The 27,243-nt window shown below is 56.6% G+C and overlaps 1 protein-coding gene across 5 annotated transcripts in view; it reads right to left on the bottom strand.

Annotated features, from left to right (window-relative positions):
- PTPRE (protein tyrosine phosphatase receptor type E) overlaps positions 1-27,243 on the bottom strand; it is a 147,404-nt gene that overhangs the window by 9,579 nt on the left and 110,582 nt on the right. For 3 of the 5 annotated variants that reach the window (XM_031461988.2, XM_064488535.1, XM_031461989.2), the window contains 14 exons: positions 26,747-26,846; positions 26,428-26,501; positions 24,686-24,822; positions 19,340-19,430; positions 15,062-15,138; positions 14,339-14,375; positions 12,361-12,458; positions 8,908-9,027; positions 7,522-7,685; positions 3,570-3,705; positions 3,129-3,278; positions 2,685-2,778; positions 1,690-1,766; positions 716-850 (listed from right to left, as the gene is read on the bottom strand). In XM_031461988.2, the coding sequence (XP_031317848.2) occupies positions 716-850; positions 1,690-1,766; positions 2,685-2,778; positions 3,129-3,278; positions 3,570-3,705; positions 7,522-7,685; positions 8,908-9,027; positions 12,361-12,458; positions 14,339-14,375; positions 15,062-15,138; positions 19,340-19,430; positions 24,686-24,822; positions 26,428-26,501; positions 26,747-26,846 (1,490 nt within the window). Of the gene's footprint in view, positions 1-715; positions 851-1,689; positions 1,767-2,684; positions 2,779-3,128; positions 3,279-3,569; positions 3,706-7,521; positions 7,686-8,907; positions 9,028-12,360; positions 12,459-14,338; positions 14,376-15,061; positions 15,139-19,339; positions 19,431-24,685; positions 24,823-26,427; positions 26,502-26,576; positions 26,659-26,746; positions 26,847-27,243 lie in introns of those variants that run through there. The other 2 variants (XM_064488537.1, XM_031461992.2) reach the window with 2 other exon arrangements.

Genomic DNA, 27,243 nt, shown 5'->3' with positions numbered 1-27,243 from the left:
TGGTGTATAAGGAAATAACGATGAATAAGCCACAGTTACAGGCATCAATACAGGGAAATAGAATTTTGAGCAGAAAAATACGTACAGGAAGCCTACATACGGTGATGGTACCCTTTGTACAAAGTTCAAAAGCAGGCAAAGCTGAAGAGCAGTTTCTTTAGGAACACATCTATGTGTTATAAAAAGATTTTTTTCTTTTAAGGCTCAGAACACATCCACTAGGATGGCCTTAATCAAAAAGATAAGTGTTGATGGGGATGTGGAGAAACTGGAACTCTTGCACATTGCTGGTGGGAATATAAAGCGGGGCAGCTGCTTTGGAAAGCAGTCTGGCAGTTCCTCCAAAAGTTTGCAAGGTAGTTATGATAGGTCCAGCAATTCCACCCCTAGGTATCCACCCAAGAGGAATGAAAACATACATCCATGTCAAAACATGTCCATGAATGTTCATAACGTTATCCATAGCAGCCCAAGAGTGGAGACGACACAGATACCCGTCAACCAATGAACAGATAAACAAAGTGTGGTACATTTGTGTAATAAAAAAAAAAAGAATGAGGAACGGATTCATGCTGCAACATGGATGAAACTTGAAAACATCATGCTAAGTGAAAGAACTCAATCACAAAAGACAGGTTGAACTGTGGCCACATCAGGTGGGCAGCCCTTGCTGTGTGTGAGCCGCCCCGGAGGCCGGGCTGCAGGGCACCCCGACCTGCTCTCTCTCCTGGACCTCCGTCAGCATCACGATCGTGTGGCACTTCCACTCCCAGACCATCCTCCAGAAGTCCTCCACCGTGTGCGCCAGGGGCCCCTGGGTGGCGATGAAGTAGTCCTTCTGCCGGTAGCCCTTCAAATGGGAGCAGAGGTTAAAGCCTGGCCTCCAGCTTGCTTCCGCCGCGGCGGGGCTCGTGAGTCTGGGACGGCTTGGGGCCGGGTGAGAGGTAGCACCCCCCAGGCTTGCAGGGCCTGAGCCGAGCCCCAGCTGACACACACACGTGTGCACACGCACGTGCACAGAAAACAGGTCAAGGTGCCCAAACTAGACAGCCCGCTTCCACTCCTAGGGCATCCCTGAATGGGTGTTATAACCCCTTGCTCCCGCCGGCTTTGATCCTAACACGCCTGTGCGTGTTACCGCTAAGCTAGCATCGCGGTGGGGCAGAGAGCCTGGGCGTGGAGCTAGAGGAAGTGGGTTCAAATCCCAGGTCCCCGCTTCAGGCCCAATGACCCCTGGCACCGTGTTCTCAGCTGCAAACGGGAATTCTCACACAGACTTGGTTGCACCTCCTTATCGCCCGTTCTTGAGCTAACTCTGCTGTGTGTGAGGCAGCCTGCGACCGTGTGCCTGGACATGTTCGTGTCGTCACGCAGAGCTCACATGAGAGGATGCGTGTGTAAGCACAGAGAACAGGACTGGTGCGTAACAGGGATGTGAAAGAGAAGTCACTGTTACTGGAGGCAAAATGGAAAAACAGCAAACTGCTCAACAGTGCACCTCCATCCTCTGTTCCCAAAGCTCCTGATTCATTTTTTTAATCAAGCGGTTCGCTAATGAAATGGTTTGGATTTCTGGGGGTGCGTCAATCCTTTCTGATTGTGAAAGCAAGTTAGTTAATCAAGGGTCTGTGTGATCAGGGATGAAGGGACGCCCAGCCTCGCCAGGCTCGGCGCGGCCACTGTACTCACGTCTATAAAGGACGCGTTGATGTAATCCGTGTACTCCTGGCCCCTTTTCATGGAAAGGATCACGCGGTTGAAGTCATCTGCAAGGCAGTGTGTCCCCTGGGTCAGCACAAACCCTATTCTGCCCTGCAAACCTGCGTGCTGCTATAAGCCTCCGAATATAAAACTTCTTAATAAAATCACTAAATAAAGTCAACTCCTCAGAAGGTTTACTTTATAAAACAGGCTACATAAAATGGCCCCGGGGAAATTGTATTTTGGCAGGAGAGTTCTATGGTTTTCACTGGTTATAAAGTGAAGCCATTCATATCAAAATATAAGCGTTAAAGGTGCTACATTTCAGAAGTAAAAGGCGTGTGGCCCGGCAGACACCCTGCTCCTGCCCGAGCTCGTGTCCAGGGGGCGGAGGTCTGGAGTGAGGCTCTCCTCTTCCCCGCAAGGCGGGCACCAGCACACTTCCCTCTGTGGTTCCTCGGATGCCTCCGTTCCTGCCAGGCCGGCAGGCCCTGCCTCTCCCGCAACCTTGGGCAGCCCAGTGCCCCGGTGCCTCCCCTCCCGCGCCTTGACCGTCCCAAGACTTCTTCCCGGAGGGCCTCAGCTGAGTTCCTTTCAGGTCCTGCTGCACAGCCTGGGCAGGGACCCCAACCCCAGCCCGTGTACAGGGGGTGCCCGGCCTCCGCCCAGGCCTGGGGGAGGAGGGAACGAGATGCGGAACCAGGAAGCACTGACTCGTGCCTGGAGCTAATCTCTCCACTTCCAGGAAGCCCTCCCTCTCCCGCCTGCAAGCCCAGGTCACAAGCTGCTGCCCAGACTGCCTGGGTCCCTCGTGCCTCCACAGGTGGGCGTTCTCTTCCCCACACTTGACAGAGCTCCCAGAGGGCGCCCAGCCCTTGACTGCTGGTTTACTGAGGTGGGCGGTCAACGACCTCTCAGCCACAGGATGGCAGCCCCTCGGCATCTGCCTCGGGGGTCTACGCTCTGCGGCCGGGCTGCCTTACACGGGATGATCTGGATGACTCTGGCCTTCTTCATGTTGGCCGGCAGGTTGCCTGTCCTCATGTTCTCCTTCATGATCCGGACATTTGTCAGTTTCTGCAGCCAAGAGGGACACAGCCTTGCGGTTAAAACGCTGCCACTCCCGAGAGGGTGCTCAACCTCCTAGCTCACTACTGTTAAGGGCACCTGCTCAGAGGAAACACCTGTCTGTCTCCAGACACGTCCTGAGTCTTGGGAAGTAAAAGTGCCTGCATGTCACGCCTGTCGCCCCCTGCTTCCTGCCCCAGCCGGCTGCTAAGCTCCGAAAGCCCCCATTATTATTCCCTTGAGAGTCACGGGCAGGATAGTTCCCCTGCCTTTTTTGGGGTCAATCAAGAGGCGAAGCGACTGAGAGCAGCCTCGTTTAAAGGGTGTCCCGTCTCCCCTTAGGGCAGGTCGGCACTTACCCTGAACTCCTCCTCCAGCCCGATCTTGTCAAAGTGGGTGGCAGTGCCGTGCAGCGTCTGCAGGTGCTTCTCCAGGGAGGACACGTCCAGCTCGGTGTCCCCGTAGAGGTAGTACTCCAGTAAGGCTTGGTAAATGAACGTGTACTGCATCTGCGGGGAGACCCAGAGGAGCTCCGAGGGGGCCATTCTCTTCTCCTTGTGCAAACGGGAGGCGGTCTGGGGGCAAAGTCAGACTAATGGCCATTTATAAGGACCACTGGTGGCCTCTGACCAGGGCCAGGGTGACAGTGGGTGTCACTGAGGGCGTCCTCCCCGTCGGGCCCTGCTCTATGTGCACATCTGGGGGAGAGTCGCATGCCTGCTGGGTGGCTGGGACGTCTGGGTTTGCTTTGTGACGCTCACGCCAGGGCAAGCGGCCGGCAGGAGGAGGGCGTGACTCACATCGGTCTGAACCATCTGCGGGCGCTGGTTGCGGATTCTGGACACGAACTCAAAGACATCCACCTTCTGCTCGGTGTGCATCATGTCCATCATGGCGTCGATCACTATGAAGGTGCCCGTCCGGCCCACGCCCGCGCTTGGGGAGAAAGGAGGAGGCCACGTCATGAGCCCTAAGTGAAGGACGGGACAGGCTGCCCTGGACAGGAGACCTCATCGCTGAACACAAACCTCGTTTGGTTAATAAGGCGCAAACCCAAGGCAAGACCACCAGAGGGCACCACGACCCTAGTGAAAAGACCTCAAATCTGGGTCCTCTAGAAACTGTTAAAAGGCTTCCGGAAAAGAGCGGCTGTCACATCGTGGGAGTTGTACAGGGGAGTCTTTCTTCTCTTACCAAATGTTGTCTTCTCGTTACCACTTGTGTAATTGGATTTTTTTTTTTATTGTCAACCTTAATATGGCTTTTCCAGGCTCTTCCTAAGCATGGAAGCTCCCAGGCCAGGTCTGCTGGCCCTTGAGCCAAGGTCATGAGAACAGGCGGCACCAGCTGGCTCTGTCTGCGACCCTAGCCCTCGCCCCCGGGCTGGTGAAGCCAGCTGGTCCCTAGAGACAGGCTCCACTGAGAGGTGTCCTCCCCGGGAAGCGGCCGGATTCCTCTCCTGGGTGTGGGTTCCCTTCCTCCCCGTGTTCTCCCCACTGCGCTCCCAGGAAATCCTCCCCACTCCCGGACCTGTCGCGTCCTGATCACCATCAGCCGGAGCGGATGGTCCACACGTGTCTCCCCAGCTCCCAGGGCTCAGTGGGCACACAAGTGACCTCAGCCAGCATCGCTGAACAAATAAACCCCGATGGCCCAGACTCGCGTGCGGCAGCATCAGCCAGAACGGCGTGCGGCAGCCCAGGGCGTCCGGTCGCTCGGCTGAACTGGGCTTGTCCCTTCCAGCCCGGCAGCGTTAACCTCTTCTAAAACATGAAAGCGAGCTTTTAAACAGACAGGCTCACGATGTAATGAATGCAGTTCCCCCACATTCCTCTTCTGGGGGAGGCTGGTACCGTTCTTTCCAGCTCGTTTCCAAAATGGTGCTAGGACAGGCAGTGAGGACCCTCCCCCCCAAGAAGGACTCCCCGCCGATCTCACGGTGCGGGTGGAGGGGGGAGAGTAGACAGACATGAGAGGACCCCTCCAGGGGTCTTAGTTCTTTACAAATTCAAAGTAGGAGAAATCCATCAGGTGCAGAGCCAGGTAAAGATTCCCCACTGAGCAGGTGCCTGCAAGGGGCCAGGAAGCAGCCGACTAGAGGCTGGGTCCAAGGTGCCCAGGTACACATGGGGGAGGGGCTGCCGAGAGGCCACTTGGCACCAAAGGGACAGTGTCTGTTCCCCCAGGAAAGGTCCCAGGTCAGGAGGTCCTTCCCTGCTGGGCTCTGGGTGTTGGTGCGGAGCTCAGAGCTGTAGTGAGAGACCCCTCCCTGCTGTTTCTACAGGGACTGCCTGGCAGGGAGTGTCGGTCCTAGTTTTTTAACGGAGGTACTGGGGATGGAACCCAGGACTCTGTGTGCTCAGCATGCGCTCTACCCCTGAGCTAATACCTGCCCCCCACTGGCTCTTTTTAAGGGGTTAAGAAGATGTTGAGGATGGGTGTGTGGGAGCAGAGAAGGAAACCACAAAGCTCCTCCACTCCCAGGCCGTACACGCTCCTGACCCTGAGGAACTGGGAGGGACGGGGAGGTGAAGTCCACTCCCCCTGGAGTCCCAGGGGGCTGCCAGCCGGTGTGAGCCTCTTCCCTGACCCTGTGTGAGAACCGCTGTCGCCCCACGACCTGCTGCCAGGCAGCACCCAGACCACCCGTTTGCCCGCATGGGGCTCAGCTTGGGCGGGAAACACCCCCTGGAGAGAAGGGCTTCCCTGCCCCCTGCCCCCCGCCCCCCGCCACACCAGCAAAGCAGAACTTGAGGAGGGAGAGCCGGAGGGGGGCAGTAGCAGCACCAAAGGAAAACACTACCACAGAGGGGCGACTTCTCTCCTCAGTGGCAGAGGCTAATTCCCGGCACAGAGTGGGGCGGAGGGTGAAGCTAAGACAAGAGGTGAACGCAGCTGCCCGGGCACCTGCGGCAAGGAGGAGGTGAGCAGGGGAGGGGCAGCGCCCTAAGGTTGCACACGCACAACGGATCTGGAGGGATCGGAACACAGCAGAACTGAACCGCTCCCTGCAGCCACCCCTGAACTCAACACAGAGTCTGCTCCTTTTCTTCTGCCGTCCAGAGCTGAGCCGGCCTGGTAAAGCTATCGGGAGCTGGACGCACAGCCCCCCTGCCAGCCGCTTCTCCAGAGGAGGGCGTTTGGACTCTCCGCCCAAATGATGCGCTACTGACAGAGATCCCCACCATCTCAGTTACAGTGGGACCACATCTCTGAGGGGTTTCTCAGAGACCCCTGTGCAGGGACTCAGGCCTGCCGGCCCCTCCGTCCAGGCTCAAGGACGGAGGACCCTGCTCACTGGGTGTCAGAGTTTGGACACTGAGTTTCCAGCTGTGACGGACGGGGGTGTTCTGAGTATTACGGTGCTGCCAGGGACAAAAGGCACCTGCACACAGTGACACAGGGGCTCTGAACCTGCCACATAGGTGTTCAGCAGAAGCCACTGGGAGACTCTGGCTTTCAGGAAGTCTGAGCAAGAATGGGAGCTGCCCCAAGACGCCATCACGGGGGCAGGTGGGGCTGGACCACGCCCCACTCCCCTCCAGTGCAGCTGCTGGAGGAGCGTGCAGCGCCAGGGAGCAGGAATTCTACAGGTGCCACCTCACCTAATGCGTAGTGGCTCCAATGGGGCTGATCCAGGATTCCATCCCCGGCCAGGATGCCAGTGGCTCCCCTCTGACTCCCAAACCTCCCAGCCAGGGCAGCGAGGGATACAGCAGAAGCCCCGGGGCTGGGGCACTGGGGGACACAGAAGAGAGCCAGCCAGTGCCTTCAGGTTCTGACCATGCGTTCACCAGGAGGACGGGGAGCGAGGCAATGGGACGGTCTCGTCTTTTGTGTCTTTGTCTTAGAAAACAAAACATGCACAAGCCGGCTGGCCAACCGGAAGTCCAAGGCCTTTTCAGGAACGTGCCTTTATGTATCAGAAGCCAAACCGGGCATTTAGTCATGAACTGTGGGGGCGAATTTGTGCACTGATTCTGCAGACTGGGGAGCCCAGAGCAACTAAGAGCCCAGCGTGAGAACAACTGGAGGGCGTCCGGGGACGCAGAGGCGGAGGGAGACACGCTCTGGAAAAAGCAGGCATTTCCGAGCCTACCTTCCCACAACCTCAGGAGCAGGCACAGCGGGGGGCGCAGCGCTTCGTGTCCTGCACAGCCCACCTCCGACGTGAGTCCCACCCTCCCAGGCTGTCCTTCCCACCACACATGCGGAAACCAGTCAAGCCGCAGCCGGCCGGGGGCAGACTGGGCCACAGACCGGGTCTCCAGGGCACACCAGTTCTGGCTGGCTCTGCTCCAGCCGCTATTCGCTGGGGCCCAGGGCTCGGCCCCCAGCCGCTCCAAGCCTCACGGGCCCTTGTATTAAGACTTGGGGGTCCCCTGTAGAGGTGTGGTTTCCATCTCTGCTCTCGGAGGTGACTTGAGGCTCTCCAGGGGGTGGTGAATGCGAGGCCAAGTGGACTGTCTAGAGCCCCACCCCCACCATCAATTGGGCCTCTCAACTCCTGCTGTTTTTGACAGTGAGGCTCCCCGCCAGGGCCACGGGTGAGAGGGCTCTGCTACCCGGGACGGGGATGGACCTCCAGCTCTCGGCCTGAGGGATTCTCTGAGCCGCACCTGGTATCTGGGAGGTGTTTCACATCGCCCCGGCCGGCCCCTCTGCACACGCCGATACCGTCTGCTGATCATTCTCCCACTGGGGGCAGAGTCCTCCCTGGGGGCCCGCCCCACAGCCCCGGCCCGCACGTACCTACAGTGGACCACGATGGGCCCGGCGTGCGCGGGGTTGAGCGTCCTCACTTTTTTCAGGAACTTGAGCATGCCGATGGGGGTGAAAGGCACTCCGAAGTCGGGCCAGCTGGTGAAGTGCAGCTGGCAGACGAGCCGAGGGGCTTTGCAGCCGTCGGGGAGCTGCTGTGGGACACGGGGACACGTGAGTGGGCGGGACGGCCCCTGCTCCCCGCAACACCACACTCTGAGGGTGCTTGCTCTGGCTCCCCCTCCGCCTTCCAGGCGTGAGCAGAGCCCCTCAGTGAAGGCAGGTCACCCCCGAGTGAGAGAGCCTGATGCTCACTGCCAGCTCCAGACATGCTCCACAGCAGCGCCTAAGGGCGCTGATCCAGGACTGGGCCAGGCAGGCCCCAGGCAGCCAGACACTTCCCTGCGGCTGGCCCTGTGGCTTGTGGACGCCACTGGTAAGCAGGGTGTTCACATTCCGGGTGCCGACTTTGTGCCTATGATGGTCCTGTGTAACTACTGACAGCACAAGCTTTCACTCCCAAAAGCATCTTAATTTGCAGGGGAAAGCTGTGGTTGGCCTACCCTCAGGAGACCTCCCAGCCCCTCCCTCAAAGCCTCTCTCAGGTTTTATTACTTGGAACCCAGGAGTTTGGTTTTCTGTTCCAGACCACAGAAACTTAGAGTATTTGGGAGTGTCTGTATATTTCTGGGAGGGAGGCAAGCCAGGGACAGTAAATTATAAAACTCATCCCTTCCCCTTTTTGCTGTGGCTTCTAGGAACCTCAGAATCATATGTTGCGATCTAACTATACCAATTATTCTACCTTTGATTATTGATAACATGACTTTCTGTTTTTTTTCTCTGTTTTTTAAAAAATATCTCTTAAATTTCATCTGCCTTGCATACAGGTATCTTTATTGAAGACTGCCTTAAATCCTATGGGGGAGGGGGGCTAGCAGGAAATGAGTGTGAAAAATACTGAGATGTTCCAAATATAACTTTGAAACTGTTAAAAAAAAAACAAACTCACCTCACCATTCCAGTGTGTGCAATAATGTGCCACTGAGTGGGGACCCCCCTAAACTCCATGACCCCCCAGCTGACTCAACTTCCTTCACCCAGAATGGTCACTGGGAGCCAGAAGCATCCGGCCCTGTCTCCAGAGTCCTGTGCACTGTCTACCATCTGCTCCTTTGGACTCACGTCCTCCACCCACTGATGACCCTTCCCGTCCCCGCCAGGCACCTCCTCCAGCCTCAGCCTCCACTCAGCAGAGCTGCTGCATGATGAGGGGGCAAAGCTCTTCGTGTTATAAAACGTAGTCCTGGGTTTACTCTCAACGCTGCTCTCTGGAAGGACCGCCTCTCCAGAAAGTCAAGAACGTCAAGTGCTTACTGACTGAATGCAGAACTTCCGGACGGTGTAGTCCACCAGCACCACGCAGTCCTCCACGCACACGCGGATGTTTCCGTAGGTCCAGCAGCCCTGGTCCGGCCAGTACTGATAGCACTTCTCCTACGTGGAACAAGTGAACAGAAACATCAGGTCTGTGGGGGCCTTTGATCACCTCGTCACCCCGACCCCGGCCATCGACACAAGGCCTCATACACACCAGGCTCGAGGGAAACTGTCCTCCAAGCTGGGAAGTGTGTTTCCATCTTATCAGTGGGCAAACAGAGACCACGCAGTGGTTAAGGGTCTCACTGAGACCAGAATTGGGCTGTTCGTGATTTCGACAACAAGCCTGTCTTGCTGACTCATCAATTCATTAAACTCACATCTTGATTGAACCATCTGTCTGAGCAGCTCCCTTCAGATCCCGGAACTTGAGCAGAAGTGGCCCCACCTGGGGCGGGGCTGCACCAAGCCCCAAAGGAGCATGTGCACCCCAAACACTGCCCACTGGATACAGAGGGGAGCTTCTTCCTGCTCGGCGCTAAAGACAGACTTAATCTGCATCACGCCCATCCCCCACGTAGGGGTACTGAGCTTGTGGTCCACTGGGCGCTCCTGGCTCATCTCCAACCAGGAAGAGGCCGATGCAGGAATCTGCAGAGCTGGGACTGTGGTCACAGGCTGTTTCTCTGCCTTCCTTCCCCCAGAACTACAAATGGCATAAACACAAGAGGGTGGGGACAGGGCGCCCCCAGCCCCTGACCCCAGGCCATCCTCCTACAAAGAGGACAGGAGGATCCACCTAAGGGGGAGACACCTGCTCTACGGCCACGGGAGAGGCCCTGGGGGTCAGCAAGCCGTCCACACACCAGGCGGTTTTCCGTGGAAAATGCCAGAGAGCACAGCTAAGGGGTTAAGTCACGAGGATTAATCATCTTATAAACCAACAGGCAGCTGGTATTCACCAGAGCTCAGTGCTTGTGTGATGAACCCACGGGACAACTTCCCCTCCCACAGCCTGGCCCTGGGCATCTCCGGAGAGACCTCGAGGAGAAGCCAATCCCTGAAGGTCCAGGTTTGGGCCAGGATTGGCCTCCAGAGGACCCTCCTGAGATTCTCGCCTCTAGACTCTCACTCGGGGGCCCAAGGGCTGTTTCTCAGGCCCCTATAGGGCTCAGCACGTGTGATGGTTTCACAGCCTTGGCCTCCCGTCTACACAGCGGACGCCGTCCCCTCCCTGCCGTCAGATCATGAGATGCCAGAGCAGCTGCATTTCACAACATTGAGCCAGGATGTTGAAGCCAGGGACACCACAACAGAAGTGTAAGCAATGAAGAAAAAGGGAACTCTATTGAGAAATGATTTCATCTGAAACAGTGAAAATCAACATACAGAAGCCGGCCAGCTCTGAGTCACAGAAATGGAAAAATCCAGCAGGAGGCTTCAAAGAGCCGTGAGAAACCGTCAAGTAACATAGCAACGGAATGACGGAGGGGAGACGGGGTGCTCTGCGCCTGGCTGCCTCCGCACTGGTCCCATGTTCCGTGTTGGTAAACAGGCCCCCCAGAAGCCTGGGCCCAGAGGGCAGCTGGTCCAGGGGAGGCGAGGCTCCAGGCCAGCCCCCTCTCCCAGGGTGGGCCTGCAGAGCATCCGCTCAGAGTGCGGGGGCAGCAGCCTCGCCCCCACAACCAGGGAAGGGTCCTTGCCTGGAAACCCCCTGCCTCCTGCCACTGTTTCCAGTGAGAGAGGGCGGCGGGGGCAGGATTCACACGGAGGGGTGGCCCTCCCAGCCCTGCCCCAACTCCCTTGAAAACAAGAAAACCCCTCACCTCTCCCTGACCAGAAGCGGTGGTTGGAGCCTCTTCCTGTGCTTTTCTGCGCGGAACAAATTGGAGGTGGGGGAATGGGGGGCACTTTGCAGCTGCTCTGCCGGCTGGCTGCCTCCCCCGCACACCCCAGCTGAGCTCCCCACGGCCCATCACTTCCACCTCAAAGGGCAGCCCATCCCCGAGCCCTGAGCCCTGAGCCGAGCTGCCTGGGCTTCGCTGGGAGCCCCGTGGCAGTCAGAGAGGACAGAGGGCAGAGGTGGGGTCAGCGCCTCCGGCCCGCGCCTGCCCAGGCGCCTTCCGCTCATGCTGCTGGCCACCACCCCTGTTCTGGCCCCCAAGCTAGAACCCGCGGGAAGAACCATTCCCCGCCACCAGCAGGCCTCCCTCCAGCTCCCAATTCCCCTTTCATTCTGGAGAGTGAGCTCACTTCCTAAAGCACAGACCCCTGCTCACAGCTGAGAACCCCCAAGGCCCCCTCTGCCCACCGGCTGTCCCTGCCATCTGAGCCCCGAGCCCTGGTTCCCTGATGCCTTTCTAGCTGTCCTGTCCCCAGGCGCAGGCACCCTGGCTCCGGGGCCGGCAGACTGCTCCCAGCCTCGCGCACACGTCTCCCTGCCCCGATGCTTCTCTCCAGGTGCATCTGGTACCCCTGGCGCCAGCTGGCACCACCATTAGCCGCTAATCGTGCACTCCTGCCCCGGCCCGGGCCCCGGCCCCTGCTCCACACCTCCACAGCCACGGTCACGCTGTGTTCTGCTTTACTCCACAGGGGTCTGTGTCCCTTCAGCTAGAAAGTGAATGACTCCCGGGCATGGAAAGGCTGTGCACCCCAAGTGGAGCCCAGTGCTGGGTGCACACCAAGCTCTGCCCTGGCCTTGTCCTCTGGGTGGCCTGTCCCTCCAGGACCACCCCTGTCCCTGTTACTCTCCATTACATTTTATGTCACCTCCCGACAGAATCCACATTGATTTGCTTTGTGTTTGGCACCAGCCTCTCACAGTAGGTGGAAATGGCTTGAGGGGTTTGCCTGCTGCCTCCCTGGGAGTCCTGGGTGGGCGGGGGGCAGATGCTAACAGTACTTGCCACAGAGAGGAAATGAGTCAGTTTAAGTTTTATTCTTCAGAGAGATTTCAGTTCTTATAATGTACATTCATTACTTTTTGAATTAGAAATGGCTGATTAAACCCACTGAAGTGACAAGCGAATAGTACTTTAAGATGCCTTGTTTTTCAAATGCATTTTGCTGGTCTGGACAGGAGGCAGGAAATCTTTTTTTTTTTTTTTTTTAATAGTCTGCGGCCCAACGCATTATATGCCCAAGACACTAAAAATCTATGTATCAAAATCCATCGCTTCCCCCGTGGAGGAAGGGCTGTTGGGCCAACCGGGGACGACCCTCAGCTGAAAAAAAGGAAGTTCTGGCAGCATTTTTGTATCCTTGTCTAGGACGGTGGGATACTTGGAACACAGAGAATTTATTTCAAAATAGAAGTGCCTGCGCTGCCGGGTGCATTCTGTCTCCTGCAGTGACAAGAAAGTGCAGAAGCCGAGAGGAAGCGGTAAGCCCCCACCCAGCCGCACAGCGGCGGCCAAGCCGGAAGAGTCAGAGGCCAGCGGGGCTCACCTCTTTTCTTTCTTTCAGGTTCGTCAACATGACGATGGTCGCAGACTTCTGTTCCCAGATCATTCTCCAGAAGTCATTGACTGTCTCCTGTTTAGGGCCTGTGAGGAGAGGACGGTCCCCAGGTCAGACAGAGAGGTCACTGCAAGCCCCTGGCCCGTCACCCTGGCTCCCAGGGGACACCTGATCCCGCCTTCCCTGAGGACAGAGATGAGGGGCCCGCTGGTCCATTTCATGCCCCACAGAATCCCAGAACCCGAGCGGGTGGCTAGCCTCCCCCTGCCGTCCTGCCACTCTCCCCAGGGGCCCGCTGGGGCTGAGAGCCTCAGGAGCTAAGGAACTGGACCCAGATGGGTGATTATCTTCATGGCAATAAAGGGTATGCAGACAGGAGTTGGGTCTCCAGCTGCCTGTCAATGTGGTTTGTATCCACTAAGGGGATTGTCAAAGTTTCAAATATGACTCCCCCCCAACAAGAACCACTGAATCAAAGGGTGTGTGCGTGTGTGTGTGAGAGAGAGAGAGGGAGAGACTGACTGACTGCAGGCTGACAGACCCGCTTGCCCCGTCTAATCCGCTTTCCTTTGCAAACATCTCTCCCAGCTGCCCTCGCTGCTAGTGATGCTGTCCAGTGAGATGTGGGCTGAAGTCCCTAGGGCAGGGGTGAAAAGACAAAGTGTCTCTGGAAGAAAATTCTCTGCTCTGTGCCCTCTTTCCTGCCTGAATAAGGACACAATGTCTGGAGGTGCGGCAGCCGTTCTGTGATCCTGAGGATGACAGATGCTAAGGAGGGTGAAGCAGGAATAAAAGAGGTCCCTTGAGCTGCTGCTCCAGCCCCCAGTTGCTTCTCCTTGGATACTTGCTTACAAGAAAGAAAAAGACACTTCTATTGGTGCCAGCTAGTGTTTTCTGACGATGCTAAGAGCCAGGCATTCTCCTGAGGTTCTCTGGGTGTATGTGTATCTCCCTGTTCTTTAGGGAATCTGCATTTTATACAAGCTCCCCAGGTGATTTTGATCTGTACTGAACTTGGGTACCCACTGCGCTGAAGATTCTTGCCTAGGAGTGAGGACGTCCAGGGAACCTAGTTTTAGCTCCACTGATACATCCAACTGCACCAGCACAGCTCCTGGGGAAGACAGCCCCTGGGTGACTGCTGGTGCGCTGGACTGAAAGCACTGCAAGACACAGAGAGCCTCATGCCCAAGGCCGAAGGGCGCGCTTTCACGGCTAAAGCACCCTCGTGGTTGTGGCCTTGATCTGAAAAGCTACTCACTCCCCTCCCTGCTGCCCCTACGCACAACGGGGAGCCACACAGAGCTCAGTGGCTGGGAGACAGTCAGGGCTTTCTAATCAAGTATCAACACGCTGCAATGGCAACCAGCAGACCACTGGGATTTGGGTTTAAATCTCGCAGCTGTGGAAGCAGACAGGGTGTCTGTCTGTCTGTCTGTCTGTCTGCGTGGTGGCACCTCTAACATGCCTGTCACATGACAGAAGCCCTCGCACACTCCATGTCTGTCTGCGCCGCCCGCAGTGGGGGGACCCGTGGCTCGGAGACCCCACCTCTTCTGCTCTGGAAGGCCTGCTCACCACCCCACAGGACTCTGCTTCCCAAGCCCTGCTGCGCAAAGAGCCCCGGGAAAGCTGGCTGAAGGGCAGGTTCAGGTCCAGCAGCAGGTCTGGGGTGGGGCTGGCGCTGCTGCATCTCCGTGCAGCCCCGGGGATGTGACGCTCCCGGCCAGTGGAGCAGCCGCGCTGAGTCCCAAGGCCGGGCGAGATGCGTGACACCTTTGAACCCCGTGTGCTCTGGGAATGGACGGACTCCACCCAGGTTACATAAACACGGCAGGCAGTCCCCACACAGCCCGACAGAGAGCCGAGGTAAATCCTCTGACTGCTGGTATCAGATAAGAAGCAACAGCGACCCACGTCATTTTGTCAAAACCACATTCAGAAAATAACTGAAGGAAAAGCTTACCTTGAGCTGCTATGAACTTATTCTTCTCCTTATAACCCTAGAAACATAAACGCAGATACTTCAGAATTATCGTTGTGGAAGGACTTGGTTAGTGCTGTTGGGAAAGCATCACATGTTCATCACGGAGAATTTGGAAAACAGAACAGTAAGAGGAAGATTCCCCAGTAATTTCAGAAATAACGTGCTCTCTTTGTATAACCCCCTCTAATCTTTTATTTTCTGTGACTACCTTCCAGACACACACAGAAGCAGACGCAGGACATTCGTATTTTTTTAATTGGTTAATAGGTACACATTGTCTTATACTGCATTTTTATAATAATTGTTAATTTATATTAGATGACCTTTTAAGGTTCAATTAAAATGGATTCTTAATAATCCATTGCATATGATTTTGCTACAACTTATTTAACTGGCTCCCACTGTGCGGTTCTGTCAGCACTATAAATAACGCTGTAAGGAACATCCTTTGTGCTTATCTGCTTCTTGAGAACGAATCCCTGACACAGGTGCTAATTCAAAATTCCAGGCACTTTCATGCTCTCTGTCCTGCAGCCAGAGTGGCCAGCGTGGCCAGTGTGGCTAATGTGCCCATCAAAGTTGTGACAATTTCACCCTCGGCCCCAGAAAAGAAAGTGCCCATTGGTCATGATTCACACATAGCCCCCAAAGGGCCCAGGCGTGAGCATCATGCTGAAGGGGGTGCAGGGGGCATGGACTTACATCTATATACGAAGCATTGATGTAGTCTGAATACGGGGTTCCATCCACTTGGCTTAAAATCACCCTGGAATGATCATCTGCAAAAAACCAACCAACCAACCCGTGACGTTAGGTCAAGAGATTCGCATCTACTGTAGGAAACACCACAGAGGACACAACCAGAGGGTCCACGGGGGTCGCGGGACAGAAGACGTTCTTCCTAAATATCCCCGTGAGACCCTCGGTGTCATTAGTGCAGGAGAGCGTCTGTTCTATTGAGCCCGGGATCTCAGCACTGGGGACAGTCGAGGCCCCAAAGAGCTGCCCAGGGCAGCCGTACAGGCTGTGGGAGGAGACGGGGGAGAACGTCGGTGTCCGAGAGTGGGGCCTGCCGGCTCCTCACGCAGACACAGGAGGGCAGGGGCTGCGGGACCCCTACTGTGTGAGGACCTTATTCTCTGAGCCCCCAGATCGGGCCCTGACGTTGACAAGTGTGGGCGCACGCAGAAGCACTTCTGGGGTCCACTGTCCCAGGCCTTCTGGGGAGAGCGCTGCTAACCCTCTGGACCAGAAGATCTGAGGGAGGCTCTGGGGTTTGGGATGGCAGACCCCGGCCCTTGTGCTCAGGGCGCCCCGGGGCAGGGAGCAGGGCCACACTCACAGGGCCCGCCGGGCGCTGGCACTGCCTGCGAGGTCCCGGCCTGCGCTACCGGCGGTCCCCCGGGGCGCGGGCTGAGCAGGGGTGCTGGGTGCGTGGGCGTGCGTGTGTATTTATGTGTGCGTGTTTGTGGTGTGCGTATTTATGGTGTGCGTATTTATGGTGTCTGTGTTTGTGATGTGTCTGTGTTTGTGGAGTGTGTGGTGTGTGTGATGTGTGCGTGTTTGTGGTATGTGCATTTATGTGTGTGTGGTGTGTGTTTGCGGTGTGTGCGGTGTGTGTGCTTGGGGTGTGTGTGTCGTGTGTGTTTGTGGTGTGTGCAGTGTGTGTGCTTGGGGCGGTGTGTCTGTGGTGTGATTGTGTACGCACACATGCGGGGGAGGTTTCAGCCGGGGCCCCGCAGGACTGACCGCCCTGGGGCCGCACCACTTCTGCCTTCAGGCCCCCTTTCTCCATAAAAAAATGTAAACATTCCACTTTGCGACTGCAGCAGCGGTTAGCAGAGGTAAGTGTGAGCCAGGCTGGATTAGGTATGTACTTTCTTTTGATTCTAAAAGAAATGAGATGATTTCAGGTGTGTGAGCAGCCGGCCGCCCAGGAGCAGAACATACAGGATGCTCAGACCCCGCCCAGGGCCCGGGGCAGAGCTGCCCGGGGGCTGTTACTCTGCGCTGGGCACAGAGCTTGTTACGTGGGCGTACTTTGTAGTACTCACTACATTAACTAATGAACAGTTCCGTGTCCTTGTCCCTGCTCTGTCCCCTTCTAGGCCCCAAAGGACTGAAGCTAACGGAGGCGGGTGAGTTTGTGGCGTGGATCTGGGGCAGAGCCCCTGCATCATGAAAGGCAGCTGGGCTGGCCGCGAGCTGGGGGCCTCAGACACCTGCTGTCTGGACATCGTACCACTGCTGCTCGCAGAGGACAGGCCAGTGTGGCTCTCAGGGGCGGTCACAGCCCACACGGGGCACTCAGGGTGTCAAATCCCAAACTCACAGCCAGCAGGAACTTGACTATGAGACGTTCCTGCTCAGGGGCTGACAACCAGGAGGCAGAAACAAGCACGAAGCTGGCTGAACAAGCATAAAGCTCGTTGACCATAATTTGCAACAATTTGCACTTCTGAGGACAGCTGTAGAAAACAGAGGGTAAAAAATAGCGTTCTGGTTAGATTCAGAGTCTTGCAGCTCTAAGAGCCTCCTGTCTTTTCATTCTAAAAAGTCACACTTCTCTTTCAAAACATTAATTCCTAAAATTATCATTTATCGGTGTTTTTCCAGAAAAAAAGGGTGCTCTCTTGCCACTGGCCACGGAGCCCTTCCAGAATCCAGCCTTTTCACACACCAGGCATCTTGATCTCCGTCCTCAGTCCCTGGAGCCACATCCAGGACTGGACTCCGAGCCCTGGGGCATCTTGTCAGTCTGATAAATTCACAGCCACTCTCTGCTTGTGGAAGATGGGGAGGGGCAGGGAAGGAGCACAGGGCTGTGCGACTCGGGCCCCCACCCTCTTCCTGCCTGCTGACCCTAACTCCACCTTGAGTACGAGCAGGGTCCTTCAGCCCTGGGGAGAAGAGGGGGTGCAGGCCTAGGGGCGCCCCGCACAACATCCCTGTGACCCAGTCCACTCCTGTCCTAGGCCCACAGCTGCCCTTGGGGCATCTCCGACCAACTGCTCAATTTAATCAGATACGCTTCTCCCGTGTCTTACTGATGCCAAACGCCAGGTGCCACCCAGCTGGCCATCGCCAGGGCACATCCCAAGTGTCTCCCTGCCACCGCTCTGTAAACTCATCCTCCTGCCACTGTGAAATGCTCACCCCCTGGCAGAGTCCCCTGGCCCTTGGTGACCGCCAGCACCCTCAGTGTCCTCAGTGTGGGACTGCTGGCCCAGGAGGGGCTGGAGTGGAACCTACACTTTTATATTTGCAGGAACAGCCAACTCACTTCCCTAGTACCAGCTAGAGGACATGGCTCAGAGAGGATGTGCAAGACACAGTCCCTGTCCTTTCCTGTTGGTGACCCTCAGGGGAGGTGCTGCCCCACCCCAGGCCACCCCATCTGTGAGCAGGGGCAGGTACCCGGCCACTAACTCTGCTCCATTAAGCTCCGATCGAAATGCTCTTAATTAACAACGTAAATGTTACCTTTAAAAGATAAAAGGTTCAGTGATCAGGGAGAGAAATGCAGGCCAGGAACCTAGGAAAGGGCTTGGCACTGAGCACCACACAGACATTCTGCTGTCAGTGCTGAAATTAATTAATTAATCTAATTAATTAAACTAATACTAGACACCAACTTCCAAATATCCTGATTGTTACTCGCCACAAATTATTCCCCAGGTCCCAGATGTCCTACACGCTTTTCCTTTCCTTTGAGCTGTTCAAGCCGCATGGCGGGCTCCCCCCCCCCCCCCGCCCCGTCTCTGATAATCTGCACCCAGTCGAGCAGCGAGTCCTCTCAACGTGATCTTTGCAGTGTGTCCAGAACCTGAGCCTGGACCGAGCCACCCTCTCAGCCTGGCTGCAGGACTGCAGTAGCCTCCTGGCCTGTCCAACAACAAATGCGCTGGATGGAATATTATTTGGTGAGCTTTGAAAAAAAACTAACAAAACCTCCAAAAAAATCAACAAAAAACCCCCCACATACATCCTATGCACACAAAATGGGAATAAACTGCTTCTATCAAGTGCTGAAAATCCAGAGACCACACAGCAGGCAGACCACAGCACCCCTTCACTGCAGAGCACTTGAACACAATTCTAATCCTAAAAATGCAACCAAGAGCCAGCTGCTGAGGCCACCACAGGCCAGCGGCCTCGATCCCACGGAGGTCCTGCCTGAGCAGGGAGGTTCCCTGGACCGGGGAGGCCTTGGCCTGGGGTTCAGACATGAACTCACCAGAGTCTCCGAGGCTGCCCTTCTGTTAGCCTGATGGCAAAGCCAATAGGAGGGTCCAGGCTGGATGAAGGATGCCCCAGCCTCCTCCGGCCAGCTTTTACGAGGGCAGCTCGAGACTCTAGGGGTTTGTCTTGGTTCCGAGGCTCCCAAGGCACAGCCCATCCAGTGATGCCCCTAAACCGATGCGTCTGCTCCCCGGCCCTGCAGCCCCCTGGAGCCAACACCCCCCAGCCCATGGCCACCTTTAGTGGGGTGGTTAAGATGGGGTTGCATCTAAGCCTTCCCACAAAGCTGTCAGAGCCCAATGGCCTTCTTATCCCGTCACTTCTGTCCTTGGTACAGGAGACTAGTTGCTGGTGGCCAAGAACACCATGTCCAAGAAGGGGAGATGCCCGGGGCCACCAGCTGCCCGAGGCTGGGGCTCAAGATTGGGTCCAGTGGGAGGTGGCCTACCAGCCACACAGGTGGCCTCCCTCCTGGCCCCTGGGCAGTCCAGGTCTCAACGGTGAATACAAGCTTAGCAGCCAGGCCCCCAAACAACACAGGGTTTGGGGCCCCGGGCAGAAGACACACACTCAGACTCCCAGGTGCAGGGCTGAGCGCTGCTCTGACACGTGCCCTGCTCTCCCAGCACCTGAGCGTCTGCTGGGGGAAAGGCACGGCCACCAGGAGCTGCAAGGCAAGGCCGAGTTTTGTCCAAATGCCATTGATTGTGCAAAAAAAACAAAAAAGGAAAATCTTACTGGGAAGAATGTTGGGATATCTGTTTTTCTCTCTGTTTTCTTCTTTATTGGCCAGTTCAAAAGCTCCTTGTACGTGTCCAGACGGCAACGACTAGGAGAAAACGCAGAGCCAGCAGTAAACGTGAGGACTCCCACAGCGTGCTTCCCTCCGCCTCCCTGCCGAGTGCAGGGGTCGCACCCCGGACCTCTGCGCAGACCGCCCCCAGGGCGCCGCCTGCCTCCCTCCCCCTGCCCGTGGACGCTCGGCCAGCGCCGGCCAGAGACGCGAAGGAGGCACAGGCCCACATTCCCCTAAGTGCCCCGTCTAGCAGGGCCAGTGGAGGTGTGGACAGAATGATGACCCCTGAGGTGGACCCAGAACTGCACTAAGGCAGGGACTGGCCTGTGCGCTGCCACCAAATCCCCGGGACCCACAGGTCCTGGTCCAAAGCAGGCACTGCACGCGCGCGGGTGGCCCGGCCACGGCAGAGCTCTGTGTCAGGGGACCGAGGGGCTGAAGGACGAGGAGACTGGTGGGGAAGGGCCTTCCTAGAGCCCCGACCCGCTGAAGACTCAGCGTGCTCTGTGGACCGGCGGGGGTTTCCTGAGAACGCGGGTCCCAGGCCCGCCCCAGGTCAGCGCAGCACTTACCCGGACCCCCAGGCACCTGCACGCGTGCCAAGGTTGGACGCGCCACCCTAATCCTCCTTCGTCTCAGAGGAGGAAACAGCCGAGCGGCTCAGCTGAGCCCCCAGAACTGAGGTTTGGTGCAGCGGGCGTGAGCCCAGCCTCCCGACTTCGAGCTCTTTCCACTACTCGGGGCCCCTTGGTTCTTGCAGGCTCCAACCACCCTCCTGCACTTGCTTGCTGCCAGGACCCCCTCCACACTCAGGTGGGCTCCGGGAGGTACATAGTGGGAAAGAGCCTTTCGAACCCCCAAATTACGTCTTTCCACATTCAACCTGACTGTTGGCTGAACCAGGGGCCACTGGAACTCGAGTAATTAGTGTTAATGTTTATCAAGTGTTTACGACGTCCCAGGCACTGTGGGACCAGCCTTCACAGCTCACCTACCATTAAGCGACATTACAAGCATCACCCTTGTTCTGCAGATGAGGAAGCAGAGCCCCAAGGTGACTGCAGAATTGTCGAGTCACCTGGCCAGTAAGCGGCAGACACTGAATGGGGCCTGCAGCCTGCTGGCGTGGAACTGGCACCTGGGCCATCAGGAAGGCACTCCCTTTTTTAAATGTGGGGACAAGCCAGGGCTTCCGTGTGTCCTGCTGTGAGTGCCCCGGGGACTGGGGAAGGCCTCCCGGCTGAGCCTGGGATCAAAGCCAAGGCCCTGAGGCAGGTCTGCAGCCCAAGGGTGCCAGGACTCCCTCTCCTAGGTCGGGAGTTCCTCCATCACAGACTCAGCTCCTGCCATCCGGTGTCCTCTTTCCGCACCAAACCCGATGGCCCCAGGCAGAGGCCCTGCCAGGCCCGGGCAAGGCTGGTGCGCAGTTCCCCGCCAGACCAGACCTCCTCCACCGGCAACTCGAGGCTCGGCATCGGAGATGTTTTAACAGTGACCTCCCTGACCTAACCTCAGTGTGAAATTTATGGCAACATCCTAGAACCTTCTCTTTTTCTACACCGAAAAGCTTTTTTGACCCCAGCCCTGAAAATAAAAACGTGGCATGATACCATAATGGGAGATGCATGATGTTAGACATTTGCTAAAACCCACAGAACGGGCAGCCCTGGGACCCAAACCCGGACCTCAGTTTGTACTAATGAGTTAATACTGGTACATCAGTTGTGACAGGTGTAACACACTTGAGCAGGATGTTAACAACCTGGGAAACTGTGCAGGGAGAGCTGGGGTACATGGGAATTTGGTACTTTCTGTACAATTTTTCTAGAGACCAATATCTGCTCTAAAAACTCCATTAAAATGAATTAAATAATAAATTAAAAAAAAACTTGAGAAGCCTCCCTCTTCCTGAGAAGGCGTGGTGGCTGCAGAGCTGGGGGTGAGGGAGCAGCTGGAGGGGTCAGAGTCGGGGGGACGGGCCTGGCTCTGACACCTGCAGCTGCGTGGCCCCAGCAGCAGCCTGAGAGCCAGAACACGGAGACGGGGTGGCGGTCCCCGGCTCCATGGGCAGCACGGAGGGTCACATGGGGTGACGGGCAAAGTGCTCTGTGCCCTGAACCTCTATCTCGTTTCCAAGTGCACAGAACGACCGCCCGCAGAGCCAGCCAGCACTTTCTCCTGCTTCAGTTACTGGGGACTTGCATCCTGGGACGCTCTGATGGCCCAGGACAAATGAGAGAGCACGCAGGAGGGCTCAGCGAAAGCCGGGTGACCCCTGCAGGGCCTCGAGTGAGCCGTGTGTGTAGTAACGGGTCAGCAAATGCCTTGTGATTGACGGTCCCCTTATGTAAATTGGCCGAAAAGGATTGGTTTGTTTCAGGCGCGATTTCATTTCAATAAAAGTGCACAGGTGTGTGCACACGCACACACGTATCTATGTACAGGTGTACACACACACATACACAGGAGCTACATTCCTTTCCCTTCCTCTTCTTAGCGCTGGGCAGGCACAGCCCAATGAGCAAAACAGACAAGGGGCCAGGTGTTGGCTGTTTCAGAAGCTCCAGGGGACTGTCCTGCTGGGCACTGAGCTGGGACCACTCCTGGGGGCCCCTCCCTGGGCCTTTGGGCAACACTTAGGACCGGGCCTGAAATAACCTGCCAGGACAGGGGCTGTCTGGAGAGGGCCTTTTTCTCGTCCGAATGGACTCAATGGCAGAGGTTTAACTGGGGGCCTGGAACAGACTCCGCGAAGTCAGCCTTCTACCTCTGCGGGTGGAGACTGTGGACTCTGGACACCCCGGAGAGTTGTCCTAAACAGGACGGCAGCTCCAGACTCCTCATGGGCAGACCCTGGGCCCTGAGGGGCACACTCCTCACCTCCTTCCCAGGATAGACAGTCCTATGGGGACAGGCAGGGCCTCATCCCACAGGTGAGGAAACTAGGCGGAGGTTAAGTAGGTGGCTTACATCTCCAGGCTGCCAAGAAGCAAATCTGGGACAGGCTGTTGGGCAGGCTGCCTCTGCGCACGCCATGATGGTCCCACTGGACCCATCCCAGTGCCGCCCTCCTTCTCCTCAGGTGGACCTCAGCTTCCACCAACAGAACGCACATGCCCAGCTCTTTTGGATCGGCTACTTGGAGACACATCTGTCTCCCTACACACTTCCGGGAAGAGACGCTGAAGACGAAGGGTGAGAAAAGAGAGAGAAAAGGACCTAGAGCCCACCTCAAGTCCACCTGCCTGCAGAGCCAGGAGGGGGCTGGTGACAGTGGCCTGGGGGCTCCTGGAACAGGCTGCCCCTCACTGGACAGACGAACAAACTGGGGACCAGAGGGTGACCTTCCCAGGGGTCCCCGGAGCCAGGACCAGGCGCCACGCCGCTGGACTCCACCCCTCCCCCTGCTCCCCCCGCCCTCACTGAGCGGACGACTCCAGGGGCAGCTGGGGAGATACTCAGTGGCAGGGCTGGGGCACAGCGGATGGTGAGGCACTTGGTTTAGGGGCAACGCTGTAAGGAGTACCCAAAAAACCCAGGAATCAAGAAAAACCACATTCAAATTCAACATCTAAAAAAAATCTAAATTAACGCAAAAAATCCAGGATGCTCGAAACATCAAACTTTTTAATAACGGCGGGGTCAGCAACGGTGTGGTGACAGCCTGCAGTGACGGCCCCGTGGGACTGTCAGGAAACAGCAGGAAAGCCAGAGTGGCCCTGTCTGTCTTTGCAGCTGTGCTGCTTTGTCCATCTTGGATGCTCACACCAATGCTGATATTTTCAAACGCCGCATGAAGGTATTATTCGTTCAGATGACTGTCTCGGTGCCCCTTACATTTTGCCCCTGGGGCAAGTGCCTCACCTGTCTGACCTTCCTCCCAGGTTGGCTCCCTCTGAGTTGCCCTCACTTGGAGACGACTCAGCCCTCCCTGAGCAAAGCCTGCCCCGAGCCTCCACGTGGAGAAACACAAGCGCAAGAGGAAATAGGACAAGAAAGGAGGTGGGGGAAATGGTCCTACAGCTGCCAACTTGGATAGTCATTTTGAAAATGGAGAATTAACTTCTCTTGTCAGGCTGAGAGATTGCAAAACAATATTGCTCGGAGCAGTCTTTCAATATGACCTAATTTCTCAAAAAAAAGGGGACACATTTGGAAACAATTAAAAGGAAGCAAGATAAAGGCAGATGAGGCTTGTGTTAAAAAAATAAGCACAATTATGGTCTAAATGCGCCATCACCTTCCCACACCCTCTTGAGTTGCTTCTGGGCGAAAAGTCACTTGTCTACAACAGGATTCATGCTGTCTCCAGATACCACAATTGCATAACCCTTTGCTATTTCAGAAGCCCATTGTCTGAGCCTCACACTGGGCCTGCGAGGTCGTTAAGGCATCCTCTCCACTGGCCCCCTTCACAGAGGATGGGGGCTGGTTTCCAGGAGGTTAACTGACGTGCTGGGGCCGGGGCGAAACGGGCAGAGCCAGGAGCAGGCAGCTTCCCTGCTGGAAACCTGTCCTCTTTCAAGCTCAGCACTCAGCACAGGGTCATACACAAGACAAGGAAAAGAAAACTCAAAACAGGACCAGGGATAAACCCTGAACAGCCGATCCAAGACGACACTCCCCGATGTGTCTGTCTGTCTGTGCATCATGCATCTGTACCTGTCTACCTGATTCATAATTCACAGGACTTTAAATAAAAAATCAGCCACACGGGGGAGGCGTCACTGATGGACACTGTATTTTGTGAGAGTGAGGAGGACCCGTTCGCTACCATCGGGCTGTACCACGTGGTTAGCTGTTCTTTGCTAGATTCATGGAGGGCGGGATGAACATGCTGAAGTGAGCAGACACCACAGGGCTGTCGAGGCAGAGCTTGCGGCCCTCAGGGCAGCCCCCACGACCGTTTAATTGACGCTGTGCGGGCGGCTGGGGCTCCTTGCTGTCAACGTGAAGCTGTCACTCTGTGGTCGGCTCGGGCCCGGGTCCTGCGCATGCTCCGGATGACGGTCTTCCGTCACGCGTGATTTCAGAACGAGGCACTCAGAGCGCCAGAGCGGGAAGGAGCCTTCCGAAAACCTCGCTCACCCGCCTCATCGGATAGCTGAGGGGTGGGGGTCCGGGGAGGGGCACCACAGCAGAAACCAGGTTTCCTCAGGACCCATTTTTGGGACACTGTCACAATGGATGTGGACCTTCTCAGACTTTGGGCTAATTTATCTGGAAACGCAACAGCCCACGTGCCAGCTTTCTTCCACACGACGAGACAAAGGGGCCCTCAGACTCACATTGAACTCCTCCCGAAACCTCTTGCAGTCATCTGCCGATCGGACGCGGATCTCCTCCTCCAGGTGCCCCACGGGGATGGGGAAGTACTTCTTGGGCCCCGAGGGGGACCTGCTGAGAAGCGTCACTCTCTGCTGCTCTGTGGGATCAGAAGAAACCAGGGACCACTTAGCCATACTCCCTTATGGGGGACAGTAACCAGACTGACGGACAACATTCCCGGAGACACGCCTCAGCTGGAGGGGGAATATTCCTCAGTTCAGGAGCCCCGGGGCCAAGCAACTGAGCGCAAGGCCTGCCTCCTTACAACATACCTGCGCCAGCCGTCGGTGATGCACCCCGGCCTGTGCACCGCTCCTGCCGCCCCAAGATGCCTAGTCTTCCCAGCTCCCTCACCCACCCTCCACTCCCTCCCTCCCACCCCTGCTCCTTCCACAAAGGATTTAGGTGGCTTCAGACTCTGACTCAGTTGTCCAGGTTTGAAACAGAGTAATTACAGGTTTCTGGGTACAAACTGGTAACAGACTGGGAATCGATTAGGATATAAAGTCTCCTTCAGCCTGTCTTCTTGGCCACAAATAGTCCTGGTTACACAAGCCCTGTGCTCCAAGAGAAATAAGAGAAACCTCTCCCACCCCCGCTGTTTTTTTTTGGGGAGAGGCTGGGGGCTTTGAGATGCAGAAGGGCCAGACAGCAAAGGAGGCCCCGGACAAGCCGCCTCCACAGATTCAGAGTGAGACAGAGGGAGAAATCCTGGACGAAAGTGCTGATGATCCCAGCAAGGTCAACATAACTTTCCTGTCACTTGCAGAAGGGCCTGTCCCCACCTGCAGAGCCGCTCTGAAGCCCGGCCAAGAACTCCCTCCAGGGCGCATTCCTCCCAGAGACAGACACTGACAGATGAGCGAGCCAGCCTCGCCAGCCACACCCTCCTCCCTCCCATCCCGGCTGCTGGGACGTGCAGGGCAGGGAGGAGAGGACAGGAAGGTGGCACCTGGAGGCCATGTGCCATCATCTAACCAGGGTCACGGCCCCCCAGTGCTGCAAAACCGCCCTTCTGTGTCTGGCCGAGGTCCTCTGCTGTTGACCTTTTTTTTTTAAACTGTCTTGGATGGGTTTGGTAATTCGTCTGAATTCTGACAGCACCTCTGCTCCCCTAAACCACGGAACAACCAGGTAGCAGTCTGCCTGGAGGAAGTTGTAGTCACTGGTGTGAACCCCTGTTTTCAAAAGCCTCTGCCTTGCACACTTTTCTCAGACACCTCAACGTAGGGGAAGAAAACCAACGTGCCTTCATAAGCAGCATTTCCAAGTTAGCAGCTGAACCTGGAACCTAAAAGAAGGGTCGGAAACGCCCCCGGCAGACTCCGAGCCTGCCTGTTGGACACGCTGGTACATCAGCTCCCTTCCTTGAGCTGATCCAAGAACAGGGCGGATTCAGGGGGCCCTTTAGGGAACTGTAGACTGTGAGCCTGCCTGTCTCATCTCAGAATGATCTTGAAGACTTACTGACGTTATATGTCAAAATCCGGTAAAAAAGACAGGATATGAGCAGTGCCTCCCCAAAAGCCACAAACTGAACTGCCTTAAACGTCTGTCTCACACCAGAGAAAAATGAGACCAGTTCTGAAATGGGTTAGACATGTTTCACCAGATGCAGCCAGATGGAAGTCTGGAAGCTGGAAGAGCTGAGCGCTTCCAGGAGAAGGAAGGCAGCCCCCGAGCCGCCCCGGCCCCGTGGTACCTTGCTCCTCGAGGATTCCGTTGGGCATCTTCTTGTCGTTGGCGCTGACCACCGCCTTCCTCTGCTTCCTGAACCTTTGAGACACAGACGTGTTAGGTGTGGGCACAGGGGGCTTCCCGAGAGCCCGGAGCCCGCTCGGGGATACCCACCAGGTGAGCCGGGAGAAGCTGCTCCTGCTGCTCATGGCTGAGCGCCGCCGCTGGTCCCCCAGCCCCGCGCCCTCACCGCCCGGGCCGCCCGCCCGCCCGCAGTCACAGCCTCCCGGCCTCACTTCCTCCTCCAGCAGGTCGGGGCAAGTCAGCGCCCCGGACACTCCTACCTGAAGAAGTAGGCGGCGAGGAGCAGAAGGAGGAGGCACAGCAGCAGCGGCAGCAGCAGCCAGGCCAGCAGGGGCTGGGGCGCGCCGGGGGCTGGGGGGCCTGGGGGCACAATGGGTCCCCTCAGGGCGAGACACGGGGGAAAGGGGTCCGGGCAAGGACAGATGCCCAGCGCCAGACTTCATAGTTTGAAGAGTGGCCCCTCTTCCCTGATGCCAGACCCCACTTTACTGCTCACAAATGAGTTCCCCCTCCAGCCCACTGACCCTTCTTCCTGGACACCAAAACCCCACTTCACAGTTTGCAAACCCCCTCTTTCATCAGCCCTTTTCCTGGACACAAAACGGTACTTCACGGTTTGCAAAGCAGTCTTCCCCTCTATCCGTCCCTCCTCCTCCATGGCAGAACCATACTTCACAGTCTGCAAAGCAAAGTCCCTTCCCTTCAACCCTTCTTCCCTGATACCAGAACTGCACTTTACAGTTTGTAAAGCCCCCTC

Source organism: Camelus dromedarius, chromosome 8, assembly GCF_036321535.1.
Source record: "Camelus dromedarius isolate mCamDro1 chromosome 8, mCamDro1.pat, whole genome shotgun sequence".
In the NCBI taxonomy this organism is placed as follows: domain Eukaryota; kingdom Metazoa; phylum Chordata; class Mammalia; order Artiodactyla; family Camelidae; genus Camelus; species Camelus dromedarius.
The sequence above is the reverse complement of the archived record's forward strand: the minus strand, read 5'-3'. Positions and strand labels throughout refer to the sequence as shown.